We start from the raw sequence: 20540 nt of genomic DNA on the forward strand, positions 1-20540 counted from the left end.
CACTGTGGCACTGTAGTGGAAGGACCACTTACACTGGTTCTTCCAGTGAGCATGCACCTTTCACTGTGCTGATACAACTCCACTGACATGGGCTTATGCTGCTCCAGAAAAGGGAGTCAGTGTGCCCCCAAAAGTGGAGAATTTTTCTTGGTAGACAAGTTGAGTATGAACGTGTGCCAGGCTGTGCCCAGAAAAGATGAGTTCTGTAACTTGAGTCTAAACCAGGCCTTAGATGTGTGGTGCTACTGGCTGTGGTCAGACAAGACAAGTGGATGTGGCCCAACATGGACTGCTTGTTAACATTGTCCTGATGAAGTGGCAGTCAGTTCCCATCCACTGTCATTAGACTAACCTGATCCCCTGTATTTAACTAAGGAAAGTTGATGTCCTGATTAAGCCCTTCTCAGTTAGAAATAGTATAAACTCCAAGGCATTTTGTTTTCAGGCTTTCCTGTCTCAAAACCAGCTGAGCTCATTCCCTCCAGCTTCCCAGAGAGAACTTCTCTCTTAGCAGACACCAAGGACTAGGAAGGTTCAGATCAAAACAGTCTGAAAAAGTTTCAAGCCACTGAAAATGGGACTGTCTGCTGGACTTTCCATTCTCAGCCATTGATGAAAACAGATGAACTGCCCTGCTGTGTATGCACCTGTGCACATTGGCATCCCTTGGAATGTCATTACGGAAACGTCTGATTCCAAACTTTGCTTCTCAAATGTTCCTAAGTGAGGACCAACCACAGGACAAATTTAAAGGGCCAGATTCCACAATACGCCATCGCCATTCACCAAATATGAAGGGCTGGACTCATTGGTTCGCTCTGGATGCTTAGTGCCAGCCTAGTGATGCAAAGCAGCTGTAAATCAGCCACTGCACATTGCTGCAGTGGTGAAAGTGAGAGAGTGTCCCGGGGAATCTGGCTCTAAGCTATTGTTTAGAGTTACCCATGTGTCAGAAAGTCTGGAAAAAAATACTTCATAAAATAGAAAAAGTGCATATTGTTTCCTGCCTGTTGAGCTCACAGACTGAATTCACCTCCATGGTGACCTCCCCTCCCCCTCTCAGCCCATGTCTCTCTCCTCACACAGCACTCTGTGGTCCGTAATGCTCTGTTCTGTCTGGAGACGGCAGCAGAGCAGGGAGGAAACCACGTGTACACCAGGGCGCTACTGGCCTACGCCTTTGCCTTGGCTGGGAAGGAGGAGAAGCGCAGGGCACTGCTGGACTCGCTTGACAAGGAAGCTGTGAAAGAGGGTGAGAGTTCCCAATGGTCCCTTCTCCTGCATCCCAGACCCCTGGCCCTACCTCCTCAACTTGTAAGGTGACCATGTATTGAGAATCATATACAGGGGCTCAGAGGGGAAACCACAGCAGAGGAGTGTTACGAGGGGCCAGCACCAAGTGGGAGAACGTTATTTGACATGAAAAAAACAGATTGAGAGAGAGGCAGCCCAGGCAGATTTCTGACCTCACAGCATGTTGTATCCCTGCCCTTTTAAGGACTCCTTGTTCTTTTAAACTGGGTCATTGATTGCACCCTTCAGTATACAACCTGCCCATTAGGTAAAATGTCAACATTCCCTTTTCATTTATCTCTCTTGCCCTTTCCCTTGTCCCTGCCTTCCCTCCATTTGCCTCCTTCCTCTACTCCGAGCTTGTTAGCTTTTCCTCTGTTTGTTTCAGTCCGTTTCCCCCTTTTCTATACTGTGAAATAACTGGTCTCTCCTTTCTTTTCCTCCTGCTCTCTTCCTCCTTCCCCCAAGTCTCCAAATCTCTCTCCTCCCTCCTGCTTCCCACACCAAAAGCTCTCACATACTCCCTACTTCCCAGCCCACAGATTCACAGGCATATTGTCCTGCTGCCTTACACCCCACAAATCTCTCTCTCCCCAGACACACACTGCAGCCTGCTTCAGGCACAAACTAATGCACAAGCACATGCAGGGTTGCCCCAGGATCCACCCACACACACAGGCTCCTTCTCCCCCACCCAAAAGCCATTCTCACACACACATGCAGAGGCTGCCCCCAACCGTAGTGAACATGGGACTTGTTATGCAGGGTCCCGGCACATGCAAACTCTAAGTTCCCTTCCTATCACATCAGACACCTGGGTTGTCTGTCCCCTGCCCCAGCCCCACAAACACAGAGCCTCAGCCCCACACTCATAGGCCTCATGCAGGTGAGGAAACTCACTGTGTTAGAAAATGCATTAGTTGACATACTGCTAAAGACAACTCAGCACCTTGTCCCAGAATCATAGAATTATAGAATATCAGCGTTGGAAGGGACCTCAGGGGGTCATTTAGTCTAACCCCCCTGCTCAAAGCAAGACCAATTTCCAACTAAATCATCTCAGACAGGGTTTTGTCAAGCCTGACTTTAAAATCCTCTAAGGAAGGAGATTCCATCACCTCCATAGGTAACCCATTACAGTGCTTCACTACCCTCCTAGTGAAAAAGTTTTTCCTAATAGCCAACCTAAACCTCCCCCACTGCAACTTGAGACCATTACTCCTTGTTCTGACATCAGGTACCACTGAGAACAGTCTAGATCCATCCTCTTTGGAACCCCCTTTCAGGTAGTTGAAAGCAGCTATCAAATCCCCCCTCATTCTTCTCTTCTGCAGACTGAACAATCCCAGTTCCCTCAGCCTCTCCTCATAAGTCATGTGCTCCATCCCTATAATCATTTTTGTTGCCCTCTGCTGGACTCTTCCCAATTTTTCCACATCCTTCTTGTAGTGTGGGGCCCAAAACTGGACACAGTACTCCAGATGAGGCCTCACCAATGTTGAATAGAGGGGAATGATCATATCCCTTGATCTGCTGGCAGATCTAGACAGAGTTAGGTGGGGTGAAAAACGGCAGCTGGTCATGGCCAACTCAATCACATTAGCCGCCTGTGGCTCACCTGAGGGCACCCCATAGCCTAAATTTACAAACAGCAAATGAATTTATAAGCCCAGGCATCCCTGTCTGTTCTAGGTGCTGAGTCATATTTACCAGCATGCTGCTTAATGCATTTTCTCTTCTAACACGTAGCATTTCCCCAGGGTAGATGGACCTTCAGGCCTTGTCTACACACAAAAGTCATTCTTCTGTATCTGTACTGGTATAATTAAAGTGGTACGACTCCCGCAGTGTGGACGCAGTTATAGCAGTGTGAAGGTGTTCATACCAATAGAACTGTTCCCGTACAGCCCTACCGGTACAAGGCATCTTTATGCTGGTATGACCATGCCCAGACTACAGGTATCAGTAGAAAACTCACAGCCCTAACCAAAATAGTTGTAGTGGCACAAAATCTGTGTGTTGGCCAGGTCTTAGAGGCATCTTCTCTCCTTTCCACCCTCCTTGAGTGTCTCTCTCCTCCCTCCCACCCATGTGTGCAGATTATCCCCCTCCCTTTCCTGCCCTCCTCCCTAGGATCTCTCACTCAAGATTTTTCTTTCCTTCTCCTCTGGTTTCTTCTTCCCTCTCCCTCTCCCCACATCTTTGGGTCCAGGCCGTCCCTACTCTTCTCTTCCGCTTTGCCTCAGGAGGATTCCTGTCCCCACACCCCCCAGGACTGTCACCCATTTTAAGAAGCCTGGTGCAGGGGGCGGAAGCCTCTCAGTGGCATCTAGCTTCCTGCACCCACCGCTCCCAGGCTCTGGTGGCTACAGCAGCCCAGGAGTGGGCCGGCACCGAGAGCAGCTCAGGGAGCAGCAGGTGAGGCAGAGGATGGTTTGGTCCAAGGGGCATTACATGGAGAGAAGTATCAAGGGGGCACATTTCAGGATTCTGGGAGATGCCTTACAACTCCCCAGACATAGGGGTCATCACCAGGGAGGAGAGAGTTGGGGCCTGGGTCTCCTTTCCCGAGGGCAAGTTCCTGTGGGAACAGTTTGATGGTGGCTCTTTTTTAAGGTGCTGAAATATTAATGTAAAGACAAAGGGAACTTTTTAAAAACATGAGCTGGGGCCAGAGCTGCCGGTGCCTGACTTTGCAGCGACACAGGTGTATCTGTGGGGTCCCCGACACATCTCAGTGCTGTGAGTGAGCATATCCTGAAACCCTGACCAAATGGTACCATTCCCACTGAGCAATAGCACAGCTCTGCGCATATCTTAGCTGGCTCTGCTCCGTTCCTCACTCCAAGCACTGCTCCTCGCTCTGGATACTCGTTCCATGGGAACGATGGCCCCTGGTCAGCACAGAGTGATGTCTGCTCCCTACAGCAAGAGACAAATAAAGAGGAGAAGCCTGATCTTTGGACTGATAAAATGAAAAAACAGATCATTCCAGGGGGCCCCAAATTAAGGTCCTGGTGTCCCAGGAAATCCCAGGAAGAACTGGGCCTGTACTGGTAAGAGAAGGACTTATGGGCTGTTCACCCTGCTGGAGTTGGGTGCGACCGTCACTGCTGTAACCCTTCGGCCTTGAGTGCCTGAGGCCACTTAGCAACCTCACACTTTTTGGATCAAAGAGCCCAATAAAGGCTGCTACTGTCCATTCCTGGGATGTCCCTTCATAAGATAAAGGGGACGTAGACACAGAGGTGGCAGCCTGATTAGTCACTGAGTGTTCGTACCAGAAGGTTTGTGTAAATCCACTAGACCATCAAGTGAGGGACTATTTAATCCTTTCACGTCTCATGTCAATATGCCAGACGAGCACGGGGAGGCTCTGTTCTCCCACTTGCAGCAGCAGCAGGTCAATAACCCCCTTAGAAATGGCATATACTAAGTAAGCATCTATATATCCTTCTCTCCTGCCCTCCCACTCCCTTCTCCCGCTGCAGATGGCTCCATTCACTGGCAGAGGCCCGGGAAGGAGCAGAAAGCCGAGCTCCCATTCTACCAGCCCCGTGCTCCTTCTGCTGAGGTGGAGATGACGGCCTATGTGCTCCTCACTTACCTCACCACGCAGCCAGCACCATCCCAAGATGACCTGTCATTAGCAACTCAAATTGCAAAGTGGATCAGCAAGCAGCAGAATCCCAACGGGGGCTTCTCCTCCACCCAGGTGAGCTGTTCCCATCCCCAGCCTCAGACACCCAGGGCAGGAGGGAGAGGCAGACAGGAGAGGGCAGGAGACAGACAAGCAACCTGGGGGATGGAGGAGGCTGCCCTGGGGACAGGGAAGCGGTGGCAGCCCCCTGGCTGTATAGTTAAGTTTAGATCAGGGGATAGTCACAGCATGGAGTATGGCTGCATCAGATACCCACAGGCCCAGAAGGACTAATGAGTTAGAAGACTGGACAAGTGATGCTGCTGTTTATGGAGAACAGAAGAGTCACCCTGAGCACTCACAAGTTAGTGCAGTGCCATCTCTAGCTCCCCCCAGCACTGACCCCATCCAGCCGGCCAATTCAGCTCAGGAGCAGAGGCCTCCCCAGAGACGCAGCAGCAGCCAGTCACTGCCGGACATAACCAGAAAGGGAAGGAGGAGAGCACCATTCTGAGTGACAACCAAATGGGAGGTGCCACCTCAGCCGTTGAGCAGGTGCAGACCATGCTGGTGCCTGGAGGCTGGGACCTCAGGGAGTGACCTCTCTAGACAGGACCAATCATTTGCCCCATGCTCCACCATTACCTTGGTTGCTTTGATGCCCACAGGGCTGAAAGACTTTCTCATACTCCATTATTGAGCCTCCTGGCTGCCTCACCAGGGTCCTCTCTGAGCTACAGGCAGCTCCCATTTCACCTGGTCCTGAACTGTCCCTTTGGGTGGGTCCTTCAGGGAAGGGTGGTGGCATCTTCCCTCAGATGCCTGTGGTGAAGTGTCAGAGATACCGAGGCCTAGGTTCCCTAAGGTACTTAGACACTTGGCTGCTTTCAGTGGGAGAAAGGTGCTTAAATATGTATGATGATCTGGACCCAAGGGAATAGAGTGAATGGCTTGTGGGAGTGAGGAGTGGAAATGGGAAAATCAAGGCACTGCTGTGTAGGAAGAGCAGGTGGAGTGAAGGCTCTGGGTCCATACAAATAGCTCATTCATCCCCTTGGGCACCTGGGCCCTTCTCTTGTCTGGCAGGACACAGTGGTGGCACTCCAGGCGCTGTCCCAATATGGAGTCTCCGCCTATGCCAAGAGCGGAGGAGCATCCACAGTGACTCTGCAATCCACAGGGAACTTCCAGTCCCAATTCCAGGTGGATCACACGAACCGTCTGCTGCTCCAGCGTATGGCACTGCCAGAGGTGCCAGGGGACTACAGCATAGGGGTGACAGGAGAAGGATGTGTCTACGTGCAGGTGAGGGATTCTGGGGAAGGTTGAGAGGGAGAGGCTGCCGCTGAGGGGAGCCCGTCTCATTCCCACTGGAGATGGGAAGATGGGGTGGATTGGGGAGGGAGGGAAGGAAAAGAGAAGAAGAGATGGGAGAGAGGAGGAGAAAATAGGAAAGAGGTGTGAGGAGGAGAGAGAGTTGACAGAGAGATTTGGGGAACGGGGAGAGAGAGAGAAGAGATAAAGGAAAGAATGAAACTGAGCAGAGAGAAGGAGATTGAGGAGATGGACGGATGAAGACACACAGAGAACCGTGTATTCTCTTTCAGACCAGCCTGAGGTACAATGTGTTCCCCAAGCTGGACGATGCACCATTCGCGCTGGAGGTGCACACAGTCCCTGAGATATGTGACAGCGCCAAGGCTCAAAGGACCTTTAACATCGCCATAAACATCAGGTAACTCCCCCTCACAGGGCCAGACCTCCCAGAGCAGCCCTAGGGCAGGGGACAAGTCATTTCAGTGGTGAGAGGAGCCCCCAGAAAAGTTGATACAAATCAATATTTTTCCAAAAATTAAATCCCATGATATTTTCTTAATTGCAATTGCTCTTTTCAATGTCAATCAGATTTTGTATTTCTGTGTTGCTGGCTCTTTACTTTCTCCTGCTAAATTGTTAGAGTGATTGTTCTGAGCTTGTTTCCCTGAGGCTGAAAAAGACAAGTCAGCATCTTAGTAACATCCTTAGTGTGAGAGCAACACAAACTCAGACATAAAACTGCCCAGACAGTAACCCGTCCTGTACCTGCAACGACCACCACCTTCCTACAGAGTGAACTACCCCAGTCACAGGAGCTGAATGCTTTGACCCGGCCATTCTCCTTCACCAGGATTTACAGGCCGAGTTCAATCAGACTTGTGCTCCTAAATCATTTCAGTGGTTTTACAATACCCACCCTTAGACACTAAAAGATGGGCTTCGGAGCCTAAGGACAAGTCTACACTTAAAACACCGCTGTAGCACTTGAATGAACTCACTCTACACTGACAGCAGAGAGCTCTCCCATCGGCGTAGTTATTCCACCTCCCCGAGAGGCACTAGCTATGTTGACGGGAAACTTTCTCACTAACTGGCTTTGTCCACATGGGGGGGGGGGTTAGATCCGTATAACTACATCACTTGGGTTGTGATTTTTCACACCCTAGAGTGACATAGGTGTAGGTCTGTAGTGTAGACCAGACCTAACTTTAAGCTCCTATTTTTGAAAGTGAGTATCAAAAAGCTCACAATGACTTAGCTAGTGTATTGAAATAATAACTTCCTAGTGCTAACACGGAACCAGTTTGGATCTGAACTGACAGAGATTTTATGCCACTAAGGGAGAATTTTTTACAAAAAATACAGTTTATATATCCTATTTTCAGGGCTCCTAAGAGGGTAAGGGGCATCCTCTTATTCCTGTTCTTTCAGTTTGCTTGCTGCTTCCATTAGTATCCAGTACATGGCATTTGTGTATAACAAATTTCTTCAATTCTTTTCTTATTGGAGGCCGTTTAAGTTTGATTCATTTCAAGGACTGTATTTCATTTTTAGCCCCTACTGTCAATTAGGATCCCTGCTTTTAAGCAATTTCTGTCACTTTCCCAGGTTATACCCTACTTTATATCTTCTAACATTTCTTCTTCCTTGTGCCAGATAATTCCTATTACTGTTAGACCACAGCAATTATTTACAATGAAAACCAACAAAAAATCCCTTATAAGCTTCCCAATTTGGAGGACATGCTCCACACATTCTTGTATTGTACATAAGCATTTCACATTATGTATTAGAACAAGAGACATTTTCAATGTATAGAATGTTGCAAGTTTGAATTTAATAATGATTCAAGATTGTCAAATAACAAGCTCAAATGAGATTATTTAACCAAAGATTAATACAGCTGTGTACAGAATACAGAAAGAAGGTCCATCTTGCCCCATATCCTGTTTTACAACACTGGCTGGTACCAGATGCTTCAGAGGGAATGAACAGAACAGGGCAATTTTTGAATGATCCACCCCTTTTGTCCAGGCCCAACTTCTGGTGGTCAGATTTAGGAACACCCAAGAGCATGAGGTTGTGTCATTGACCATCTTGGCTAATAGCCACTGATGGCCCTATCCTCCATGAACTTACCTAATTCTTTTTTGAACCCTGTTATATTTTGGTCTTCTCAACATCACCTGGTAACGAGTTCCACAGATTGACTGCGCATTGTTTGAAGAAGTACTTCCTTTTGTTTGTTTAAAGTTTGCTGCCCATTCAATTCATTGGGTAATTCCTGGTTCTTTTGTTATGTGAAGGGCTAAATAACACTTCCTTATTCACTTTCCCCACATCATTTATGATTTTATAGACCTCAGTTATATCTCCCCATTAGTCATCTCTTTTCTAAGCTGAACACTTCCAGTCTTTCTAATCTTTTCTCATACGGAAGCCGTTCCATACACTTAAATCATTTTTGTGGCCTTTCTCTGTATTTTTTCTAATATATCTTCTTTGAGATTGGGCAACCAGAACTGCATGCAGTATTTAAGATGTGGCATAAAATGGATTTATACAGTGGCATTATGTTTTCTGTCTTAATATCTATCCCATTCCTAACATTCTGTTCCCTAACATTCTGTTAGCTTTTCTGAAGGCTGCTACACACTGAACAGATTTTTTTTCAGTGTCTCCAAGATCTTTTTCATGAGTGGTAACTGCTAATTTAGACTCCATCATTTTATATGTTAGTTGGGATCATGTCTTCCAATGTGCATTACTTTGCATTTATCAACACTGAATTTCTATCTGCCATTTTTTTTGCCCAGTCTCCCAGTTTTGTGAGATCCCTTTGTAACTCCTGGCAGTCAGCCTTGGACTTAACTATCCTGAATAATTTTGTATTATCTGAAAAGCTTGCCACCTCACTGTTTACCCCTTTTTTCCAAATCATTCGTGAATATATTGAACAGCACAGGTCCCAGGACAAATCCCTGTGGGACACTGCTATTTACCTCTCTCCATTCTGAAAACTGATCATTTATTCCTGCCTTTTGTTTCTTGTCCTTTAACCAGTTACTGATCCATGAGAGAGCCTCAGTCTTATCCCATGACACCTTAAGTTGCTTAAGAGCTTTTGGTGAGGGACCTTGTCAAAGGCTTTCTGAAAGTCCAAGAACACTATATCCACTGAATCACCCTTGTCCATGTGCTTGTTGACCCCTCTCAAAGAATTCTAATGGATTGGTGAGGCATGATTTCCCTTTACAAAAGCCACATTGACTCTTCCCCAACAAATCATGTTCATCTATTTTTGATAAGTCTGTTCTTTACTATAGTTTACCTGATACTGAAATTAATTTTACCAGTCTATAATTGCCAGGATCGCCAATGGAGCCTTTTTTAAAAATTGGCATTACTTTAGCTATCCGCCAGTCATCTGGTACAGAGGCTGGTTTAAACAATAGATTACATATCACAGTTAGTAGTTCTGCAATGTCCTATTTGAGTTCCTTCAGAACTCTTCAGTGAATACCATCTGGTTCTGGTGATTATTTACTGCTTAATCTACCTATTTATTCCAAAGCCTCCTCCATTAAATTCTCAGACTGAGACAGTTCCTCAGATTTGTCACCCAGGAAGAATTGCACAAGTGTAAGAATCTCCCTCACATCCTCTGCAGTCAAGACCAATGCAAATAATTCATTCAGCTTCTCCACAATGTCTTTGGGAATAAAGGGAAACAAGAAAACTTTTTATTAATACATTAGAAGCAAGAGGAAGACCAAGGACAGGGAAGGTTGACTGCTCAGTGAGGAGCAGGGCCAGCGCTTCCATTTAGGCAACCTAGGTGGTCGCCTAGGGCGCCAGGATTTGGGGGGATGGCATTTTGCCGGGAGGGCAGCAGGCTGCTTCGGTGGACCTCCTACAAGCTTGCCTGCAGAAGGTCCGCTGGTCCCGTGGCTCCAGTGAAGCATCCGCAGGCATGCCTGTGGCAGGTCTACCGAAGCCGCGGGACCAGCGGACCCTCCGGAGGGACGCCTGCAGCCGGTCCACTGAAGCCACAGGACCAGCAGACCCTCCGCAGGAACGCCTGCGGGAGGTCCACCGGAGCTGCAGGACTGGCGAGCGGCAGAGCACCCCCTGCGGCATGCCGCCGTGCTTGGGGCGGCAAAATGGCTAGAGCCAGCCCTGCGCCTAGGGTGCCAAAAACCCTGGCGCTGCTCCTGGAGAGGAGGGAGAAGCAGTAACAGGAAACTTGGAAATGGCAGAGATGCTTAATGACTTCTTTGTTTCAGTCTTCACTGAGAAGTCTGAAGGAATGCCTAACATAGTGAATGCTTATGGGAAGGGGGTAGGTTTAGAAGATAAAATAAAAAAAGAACAAGTAAAAAATCACTTAGAAAAGTTAGATGCCTGCAAGTCACCCGGGCCTGATGAAACGCATCCTAGAATACTCAAGGAGCTAATAGAGGCGGTATCTGAGCCTCTAGCTATTATCTTTGGAAAATAATGGGAGACAGGAGAGATTCCAGAAGACTGGAAAAGGGCAAATATAGTGCCCATCTTTAAAAAGGGAAATAAAAACAACCCAGGAAACTATAGAGTAGTTAGTTTAACTTCTGTGCCAGGGAAGATAATAGAGCAAGTAATTAAGGAAATCATCCGCAAACACTTGGAAGGTGGTAAGGTGATAGGGAATAGCCAGCATGGATTTGTAAAGAATAAATCATGTCAAACCAATCTGATAGCTTTCTTTGATAGGATAACAAGTCTTGTGGATAAGGGAGAAGCGGTGGATGTGGTATACCTAGACTTTAGTAAGGCATTTGATACGGTCTCACATGATATTCTTATTGATAAACTAGGCAAATACAATTTAGATGGGGCTACTATAAGATGGGTGCGTAACTGGCTGGATAACCGTACTCAGAGTAGTTATTAAAGGCTTTCAATCCTGCTGGAAAGGTATAACAAGTGGGATTCCACAGGGGTCTGTTTTGGGACCAGCTCTGTTCAATATCTTCATCAACAACTCATGTTGGCATAGAAAGTACGCTTATTAAGTTTGTAAAAGCAGCAAAGAGTCCTGTGGCACCTTATAGACTAACAGACGTTTTGCAGCATGAGCTTTTGTGAGTGAAAACCCACTTCGTCGGATGCATGTTATTAAGTTTGCAAATGATACCAAACTGGGAGGGATTGCAACTGCTTTGGAGGACAGGGTCATAATTCAAAATGATCTGGACAAATTGGAGAAATGGTCTGAGGTAAACCGGAAGAAGTTTAATAAAGACAAATGCAAAGTGCTCCACTTAGAAAGGAACAATCAGTTTCACACATACAGAATGGGAAGAGACTGTCTAGGAAGGAGTACGGCAGAAAGGGATCTAGGGGTTATAGTGGACCACAAGCTAAATATGAGTCATCAGTGTGATGCTGTTGCAAAAAAAGCAAACATGATTCTGGGATGCATTAACAGGGGTGTTGTGAGCAAGACACGAGAAGTCATTCTTCTGCTCTACTCTTCATTGGTTAGGCCTCAGCTAGAATATTGTGTCCAGTTCTGGGTACCGCATTTCAAGAAAGATGTGGAGAAATTGGAGAGGGTCCAGAGAAGAGCAACAAGAATGATTAAAGGTCTTGAGGACATGACCTATGAAAGAAGGCTGAAAGAATTGGGTTTGTTTAGTTTGGAAAAGAGAAGACTGAGAGGGGGACATGATAGCAGTTGTCGGGTATCTAAAAGAGTGTCATCAGGAGGAGGGAGAAAACTTGTTCACCTTAGCCTCTAAGGATAAAACAAGAAGCAATGTGCTTAAACTGCAGCAAGGGCGGTTTAGGTTGGACATTAGGAAAAAGTTCCTAACTGTCAGTGTGGTTAAACATTGGAATAAATTGCCTATGGAGGTTGTGGAATCTCCATCTCTGGAGCTATTTAAGCGTAGGTTAGATAAATGTCCATCGGGGATGATCTAGACAGTATTTGGTCCTGCCATGAGAGCAGGGGACTGGACTCGATGACCTCTCAAGGTCCCTTCCAGTCCTAGAGTCTATGAATCTATGAATCCTTTTTTTCCTTGAATGCTCCTTTACCTTGATTGTCCAGTGGCCCCACTGATGTTTGTCAGGTTTCCTGCTTCTGATGTACTTTAAAAAATTGCTCTTAGTTTTTAGGCCTTTTGCTAGTTGCTCTTCAGATTCTTTTTTGGCCTCCCCAATTTTACTTCTACGTTTGATTTGCCATAGTTTGTTCTTTTCTATTTTCCTCTGTCAATTTGATTTCCAGTTTTTAAAAGATGTTCTTTTATTCTCTAACAACCTCTTTCACTCTGTTGTTTAGCCACAATGGCACTTTTTTGGTCCTCTTACTTTTTTTTATTTGGGATATACATATAATTTGAGCCTCTATTATGGTGTTTTTAAAAAATTGCAGGCATTTCACTCTTGTAACTCACGGTCTCTATTCAAGTCAGGTGGTCAGTAGCATATTCCTACTGCTATACTCTTATTATTCAAACATGGAATTTATATCCACAGGGATTCTATGGTACAGTTTGTTTCATTAAAGATTTTTACTATATTTGACTGTTTTCTTTCACATATATTCCCTTCTTCTGTACCTTGTGAAATGCTGAGAGTGTTCATTCCCAAATTAACTTTCCAACCCTCTTTTCTTTTATACAATATGAGATAAAGAAACTTCTTTTTGGAGGGAAAAGTACTTTCCCATGATTATTTTTGCCATATGTTCTGTTTTCCTAGTTACTGATGGAATTTCATTTATGGGCCTCCATTTACCTGACTGAGTAAAAAGGAATTTCTTATCCAGCCATTATTACTAACAGCTGTAACAACTGAAAGTTCTTAATGAATTAAAAACATGTTCAATGGGCCATTATTCCATCCATTAGAGAACCCATCTGTAACAACAAATACCTCTTATCAATCACAGAACATAACGGGATCATAAGCATCCCTTATTAATTGCTCAGGTTTGTTTATGAGAACATACTTCTGTAGATAACTTTCAGTAGTTTTGAGGAGTTCCCTTCCCTGGCTGTCTGGGCTATATTAGTGAAATCGGGGTAAAAAACAGGGTAAACAATTGCCCTAATTCCATCATCTTCCCTTCACCATTAGGTTAGTTTCAATATGTATTTGGCAATAATTATATAGATACACAAAATGAAAAGGCTTTTGGTTAGTATATAAAACTATTACGAGAGTTTAACATACAAAAATCATAAAAGGTTAATATTTACTAGCAAGAAGAATGTTCAGCTTCTAATTTGGGGTGAAAGATTGTGGTTTGGATTTCTTGGGGAAATGGGTAGTTTGACCTTCAGTCTTACAGCCACACTTCTGGTTCGTTTAACTTACAGCTTCCCCACCCATCTCTTGATCCACTCAATGTGCAGTGGGCCACTTTGCATAGGAAAGCAGGGAATGACCCTTTCTTGATAACTTGGAGTTCTTTTTAGCTAGATTAGGAGGGAGAAAGAGGTTTTGTCCATATGCAAATAATGAGAGATTCTTTTCTAGGCGATTAACAATACTCTCATTAGCCATTTTAGTTTCTCTTCTTGGGGAGAGCAACTCCTGACCTTGGCTGAAGTGTGAATCCATAGACAAAGGGTCTCACCTGATGTGAACTATTCCTAAGAGCATCCTATTTTGGGATAAATGGAGGTGAAAAGCTTCTCTCATTTTTGAGAGCCGGAAGTAATCATTACTTATTAATCATTCAAACCAGGCCTGTTCTATATGTCCCTTACAGTTCCTACTAAACAGTTTGCAGAAACAGCACCTTCACTTCCAGGATTTTGTTTTTCTGTCTAAAAGTTCTGTCAAATTCAAATAGGATCCCCTAGCCGTAGTGGCATTTAGAAACATGAGTCTTTATAACTTAGTTCATCACAAACTGCAATCTAAAGTAGCAATAACACCAATATTTACATTGGTTCTACAATCCCTCAACCCTATTTTAAATCAATAATTTAAAAAGAAACAAGTGTTTTAAATCCTGATTTAAATTGTTCCCTCCTCCTCCTGCCACCAATGATGGGAGTAATTTAACTAAACCCCTTATTGGAAAGGATGCCGTCTTGTTTCAGGGACTTTCAACAAACTTCCACTGCTCCAAGGGCAGGACTGAGGGGCACTGGCAGAGCTCTGTGGGAGCCCAGGACTGGGATAGCAGCGGCACTGGACTGCGGAACAAGAATGACAGGTAGTGGCAGAGCAGGGAGCCAGGGACCAGGACTGGACTAGCAGGAGCCAGGCAGGGTGGAAGGTGCTGCAGGTCAGGATTGAGGTGCATCAGCTCCGTGCTGAGATGTATTAAACCTTGTTTTGTTTCCCGCTTGGTCTCCCAGTTACACAGGGAAACGCCCCGTCTCCAACATGGTCATCGTTGATGTTAAGATGCTTTCAGGATTCATCCCTATGAAGTCATCAGTGAGGAAGGTAACGGTCTGTTCTGTGTATGGGTTGCAGCCCCCCAGGGTTATCTGCCCCATAACCCAATGGAGTCTAGTTCCCCACAACCCCAGCCTCACCCAGTGGGCATCTAGGACCCCTTGATTCCAACCCCACTTCAGGGATATCTGGCCCCAGTCAGTTCCAAACCCCAACCCCTCACTTTACTGGTGCAACCTGACCCCTCCTTAGTCCCTTCTCCAGTATCAGGCCACCCCCTTTGTCTCCGTCTCTCTGATCCCATCTCTTCTTTCTGACCCTCCCTTAATTCCCCACGCCCTCCCCATCCCATCCCATCCCATTCCCCTGAGCGCCCACTCAGAAACTCCCTGATAAATTGTTACACATGAGGGGAGCAGGCCTGTCTGGAGGCACCTCACAGTCTCCCCTGGAGGGGGCAGTGCTCCTGTAAGGGGAAGTCAGGCTCTGCTTGTGGGGTGCTTGGGAGAGAGAGTGATGAGCCCCCACCTCCCTGCATCCCTCTCTTCTCCCACAGCTTTAACACCTCCCCACCCCCCACACACTGCAACTCCTGAGCCCACCCTGGCCCTGCATCTCCTCAGGGAGACTCAGACATTGGGAGGTGTCCCTTGAGGGGCCCTGAGGTGTGATGGCATCAAACTAATGATGCCTGTGAGCAGCACAGGGGAAGCAGTGCCCACAGCCTCAGCCCTTCCCTCAGGGGATGAGTCAGACACTGCACTGATGCTGCCCTTGATTGTGGCCTAGCCCCACAGGTCTCAAACCGTGGTACTTCACATCTCAGTCCACTAGGTGGGTAGGGCCATACATAGGTGGTGCACGAACTCCCCCATTCGAGGACCCCCCCCCCCACTCAAGGCTCTATCCCTGCCCTGCTCCTTCTGCCTGAGGCCCCACCCTCATGCCCCCACACTCTCACCCACTGGGGCCAGAAGAGCCCTGAGCCCCTCACCACAGACCGAGGAACCCCAGCTGGCCTGGCCAAGCAGCCCCAATCCCTGGCTCTGGAGGAGCTCTGAGCCCTGCTGTGGCCCAGCCCCTGGGCTGCGGCTGGGCACATTAGCAGAGGTTTGGGGAGGCTCAGCCTCTCCCAGCTGCATTACGCACTGCCCCTGGGGCCATAGTACAGATTTTGCCTCTTCCTTTAAAGCAGCAGTCAGAGGCACCAACTTGCTGGCTTCCCTGAGGGCACTTGACCCCTGCTGTGCCCCAGGCCCTGCCTATACTTGCCCCTTTCCCCCGAGGACTGCCCCCACACTGCCTCTTCCATCCCCATTCCACCTCCTTCCCCAAGCACACCCTGCCCTTGCTCTGCCTCTTCCTGCCCCTGTTTCTCTCACTCCCTCCCAGAGCCTCCTGCACACCACTGAACAGCTGACCACTGATGGGCAGGAGATGCTGAGGGGGAGGGAGAGGAGCTGATCAGTGGGCCACCATTGGGTGCTGAGCACCCACTTTTTTTTCCATGGGTTCTCCAGCCCCAGAGCACCCACAGTCAGTGCCTATGGCACCAGCAAAGAACCACAGAGCTATAGGCTAGAGCCCTGTGTGGGACTAGTGTAGAGCTCTGCAGTGGGATTGGGATCCCGCAGGACCCGTTGCCATAATAGCCGGAGCGGGTGGGAGCAGGATTAAAAAATAGTCCCATGCAGGACTCTATTGTAGGAATGGGAGGGAGCACAAGAGGTCATCCTATGAGGAAGTTTCAGCTGCCTGTGAGGAAGCAGGACCATGTAAACCTAGCTCAACCCTGATAGGTGTCTGTCTAACCTGTCCTTAAAAATGTCCAGTAATGGGAAATCACAGCCTCCCCTAGAAGCCTGTGCCAGAGCTTAATTGTCATTACAGTTAGGTTAGATTTAGGACAAATTTTCTAACTCTCCGTTGCTGCAGATTAAGCCCATTATTTCTTGTCATACCTTCAGTGGACATGGAGAGCAATTGATCACCATCCTCTTTATAACAACCCTTTAAAGTATTCAAATATGTTATCAGGTCCTTCTTCGGCCTTCTTCTCTCAAGACTAGACATGCCCAGAGTTTTTCTCTTTCCACATAGGTCAGGTCTTCTACATTTTTTATCATTTTTGTTGCTGTTCTCCCTCTAATTTATCCACACCTTTGCTGAAGTGTTGTGCCCAGAAGTGGACACAGTATTCCAGCTGAGGCCTTACCAATGCCAAGTAGGGTGGTATAATTACATACCATCTCTTACATATGACATGACTGTTAATGTACCCCAGAATGATATTAGCCTTTTTCACAACTGCATCACATTGCTGACTTATATTAAATTTGAGATCCTCTCTAACCCACAAACACTTTTCAGCAGAACTACCCCCAGCCATTTATTCCTCATTTTGTAGTTGTGCATTTCATTTTTCCTTCTCAAGTGTAGTATGTTGTACTTGTCTTCACTGAATTTCATCTTCTTGTTTTTGGACCAATTCTCTAATTTGGCAAGATGGTTTTAAATTCTAATCCTGTCCAAAGTGCTTACAGCCCCTCTCAGCTAGTATCATGCACAGATTTTAGAGGCATGCTCTCCACTCTATTATCCAAGTGATTAACGATCATGTTGAGTAGTACCAGACCCAGGACTGACCACTGCAGGACCCTACTAGATGCATCTTAGCAGTCTAACAGCAAACCGTGGATGACTGCCCTTTGAGTACAGTCTTTCAACCACTTGCGCATCCAGCTTATAATAATTTCTTTTAGGACACGTTTCTCTGATTTCCTTATGAGAATGTCAGGTGGGACTGTGTCAGAAGCCTTATTAAAATCAAGATATTTGGTGACTACTGCTTTCCTATCCCTCCCTGCCCCCACTATCCACTAGTCCAGTAACCCTCTCAGAGAAGAAAGTGAGGTTGGTTTGGCATGATTTGTTCTTGACAAATCCATGCTGGATTTATCTTGTAATCCTGTTCCATTTTAGGGCTTTACAAGTTGACTGTTTAATAATTTCTTTGGCTATCTTTCCTGGTATGAATGTTAGTCTGACTGGTCTATGAATTCCTGGGTCTGCTTTGTTCCCATTTTTAAAGATAGATACTCTGTTTCCCTGCCTCCAATCCCCTGGGAAATCACCCGTCCTCAGGAGATCTCAAAGATAATTGCTAACAGCTCTGGGATTGCTTCAGCATCCCATTCCTTAGGGTTCTGGGGTGATTCGAAGGGGGTTCAGTGACATCCTGCTTCTCTCCCTTGGCCGCTGGCAGCTGGAAGGACATCACCACATCCATCACACAGAACTGAGCACCAATCACGTGCTGCTGTACATGGAGCAGGTGAGCACTCACAGGGGATGGGATGGGCCAGGGAGAGTCACCCCCTGACATACCTTTGATAGAGGCACTGAGTGGGGATCTCTCAGGCGTTGGCCAGGGAAAACAAACCCATGTATTCCTGCGCAGCTGCTGCTGCTGCTCCCCAGCATTTCTGTGCAGCTTTTCCTGCTCCTCCCAACATATAGAGCTGGGACACTGTTCTCCCCACAGCCTATGGGAACCAGAGAGAGCAGCTTGTACCTGGGGGAGGGGGATTGGGATGGCAGGGCTTCTCTCTTCTACCTCAGAGCCTGAATCCCTGCCAGGCCCTGCAACCAAGGGGGGCAGATGCTGGGCCTGCAGGATCATGATGGGGGAACAATGGAGGGACACGGGGTAGATGGGGAAGGAGACGGTGAGGTGCCTCAGAGTTGCCTCCTGAGTCTCATCTGTTTTCCCTCCGACTCCAGGTAAGCAATGTGACTCAGAGCTTCTCCTTCGCGGTGGAGCAGGACTTCCCCATACAGAGCCTGAAGCCGGCACTGGTGAAAGTCTATGATTACTACGAGACAGGTGTGTGTGGGGGCAGGGCTGAGGGGAACGTTAGCTCCCGTGGGCCTGTCACAGGGAGGGGAGAGGCCACAATCAGAGCCACAGGGGGACTCGCTGGGCTCAGGATTGTGTTTGGCCTCGTTCTCTCGATGATCCACCTCCCCACCTTCGTGCTGCCTCCTGAGGGTAGGGACAGGCCTCGGGCTGAGCTGGGAACCTCACGCCAGCGCTGCCTGCTCAGCGACTGCCTATGGAGGTTCAAGGGCAAACCCCATTCCCTTCTCCTCCTGCTTCCAACCCGAACGGCCCTGCCACACCATCCCTGACACTGATTTGCCCCATGCAGACAGCATCCTCATCTCATCCCTGGACACAACAGGCCCATCTCAGCAGTGTCACCCTTTTCCCAGATGAGAATGTGGGGCACACTGGAATTATGGGCGAGGGATCATATTCCACTGGCCTCATGCTCACACCATGAGCCCCAGACCCCTCCCACACGGTAGAGGGAAGGTGCCAACCCAGGTGGGTTAGAGGCCAAAAGGACCTGGGAGGGTCCTGGGTTCAGATCCTACCCTGAGATCTCAGCTCTGGGTGTGACCTGGGGGAGGCACATTTGCTCCTCCACTTTCCCAGCCAGGACATCGGGTGACAAAACCAGAGCCCAATGGCAACCCTAGCGGTCGTGTGTCAGACGAGGTGCAAACGGACATAGGGCACCTGGCACAGACCTGCTGGAGATACCTGTTGTGCTGTAGCCTTGAGGTAACCTTTGCCTTCCTCCCATGGATCCTGGCTGAGCTTCCCCCAGTGCCCTTGGAGACAGGGCTCCCTCCTCTCCTGCTTGAGATCTCTGATGCAGTGCCAGCTCTCTGCCATAGGGCCTGGTGAAAGTGTGAGGAGTCCTCATTGGGTCTTACACAGCCCTGATCACATCTCCCTTCCTTTGTGTCTTCCAGATGAATTTGCCATCGCTGAGTACAGCGCCCCCTGCATCAAAGGTAGCGTATGAAGAGCCATTTCCTCCCCTCGTCCTGCTCACAGCACCCCCATACCTACTCCCCACTGCGAGAACTCAACTCCATTCTGTGCTGGGTCCCATTGGAACAAAGGGCCAGGGAGAGAACATGCTCCTCAGATCAGCACCTCACTCCCAAAGCAAATGTCCGAGCTGAGCCTCAGCATGTCTATGGCACCGAGTATCCTGTGACCCCAGGTGAATCCCAACTGGGCTGCGATTCCCCAGTGTTATGAGATGCTCTGTGTGGAGGCAGATGTGGCAAGGTCCTGTCCCTAGTGGGAAGAAGTCAGGGCCATGGAATCTCCTGCCTGGGGCCCTGGCAGGGCTGTGCTCCCTAAAGGAGGAGCCGTGCCCAGCCCTGGATGTGTGCCCAGGCTTAGGGGAGGAGTGGCAATTTTCTTTTCTAAACCCCTCCCATTCCCGCTCCTTTCCCCCTCACAGTGGGAGCTGAGCAGAGCAATGTGTGAGGGATGGAGTCGTGTTCCAAGCCTCCCGCGTCCCACCTGCTTAGCCCCTGCGCAGGCTGAGGTAGATGGATGGAGCAACAGAGAGAAAACAGCAGCAAGAATTGGGAAATAAACATTACAAATAAATGAATTCACCAACCTGACCAGTGGCTCCTGGCCTCTCTGTTCCCAATCCCCTTATCCCCGTTCAGCCCCAGATCACAGCTTCACCCAGGACTTCTCAGGCCAAAGTGTGTCCCATCCAGCTAGGGCTCTGCCCTGCACAGCCAGAATAGGGGAAAGGGTCTGTGGGAGAGGATCTGCTAAGCACCATTGTGTCCAATAGCCCTCACCTTTTCCAGCTAGCAACTAGTGCGGGATTGTTCCTTACTTGTGAACATGAACTGTGGGACTGTAGATGCTCCCTGCCTGCTACAGATTGGAAACAGAAATACTCAGTTGTGTGCTGGGGCCTGATACAGCTAACATGTAATAGGGTCTCCTTTGGATGAAGTGATCGAGACTTGGGGATTTGGAATACCAGTCTGT

At 47.9% G+C, this 20540-nt stretch overlaps 1 protein-coding gene across 2 annotated transcripts in view; it reads left to right on the forward strand.

Moving 5' to 3' along the window:
• Positions 1–20096, forward strand: part of LOC115636997 (alpha-2-macroglobulin-like) — a 58524-nt gene extending 38428 nt beyond the window's left edge. For both annotated transcript variants that reach the window (XM_030537800.1, XM_030537807.1), the window contains exons 28-36: positions 1087–1252; positions 4785–5008; positions 6020–6238; positions 6541–6668; positions 14617–14707; positions 17925–17993; positions 18443–18545; positions 19484–19525; positions 19987–20096. In XM_030537800.1, coding sequence (XP_030393660.1) covers positions 1087–1252; positions 4785–5008; positions 6020–6238; positions 6541–6668; positions 14617–14707; positions 17925–17993; positions 18443–18545; positions 19484–19525; positions 19987–20012 — 1068 coding nt within the window. In that variant the 3' untranslated portion in view covers positions 20013–20096. The remainder of the gene's footprint in view (positions 1–1086; positions 1253–4784; positions 5009–6019; positions 6239–6540; positions 6669–14616; positions 14708–17924; positions 17994–18442; positions 18546–19483; positions 19526–19986) is intronic.
• The last annotated feature ends 444 nt before the right edge of the window (positions 20097–20540 follow it).

Source organism: Gopherus evgoodei, chromosome 1 (genome assembly GCF_007399415.2).
Source record: "Gopherus evgoodei ecotype Sinaloan lineage chromosome 1, rGopEvg1_v1.p, whole genome shotgun sequence".
NCBI classification, from domain to species: domain Eukaryota; kingdom Metazoa; phylum Chordata; order Testudines; family Testudinidae; genus Gopherus; species Gopherus evgoodei.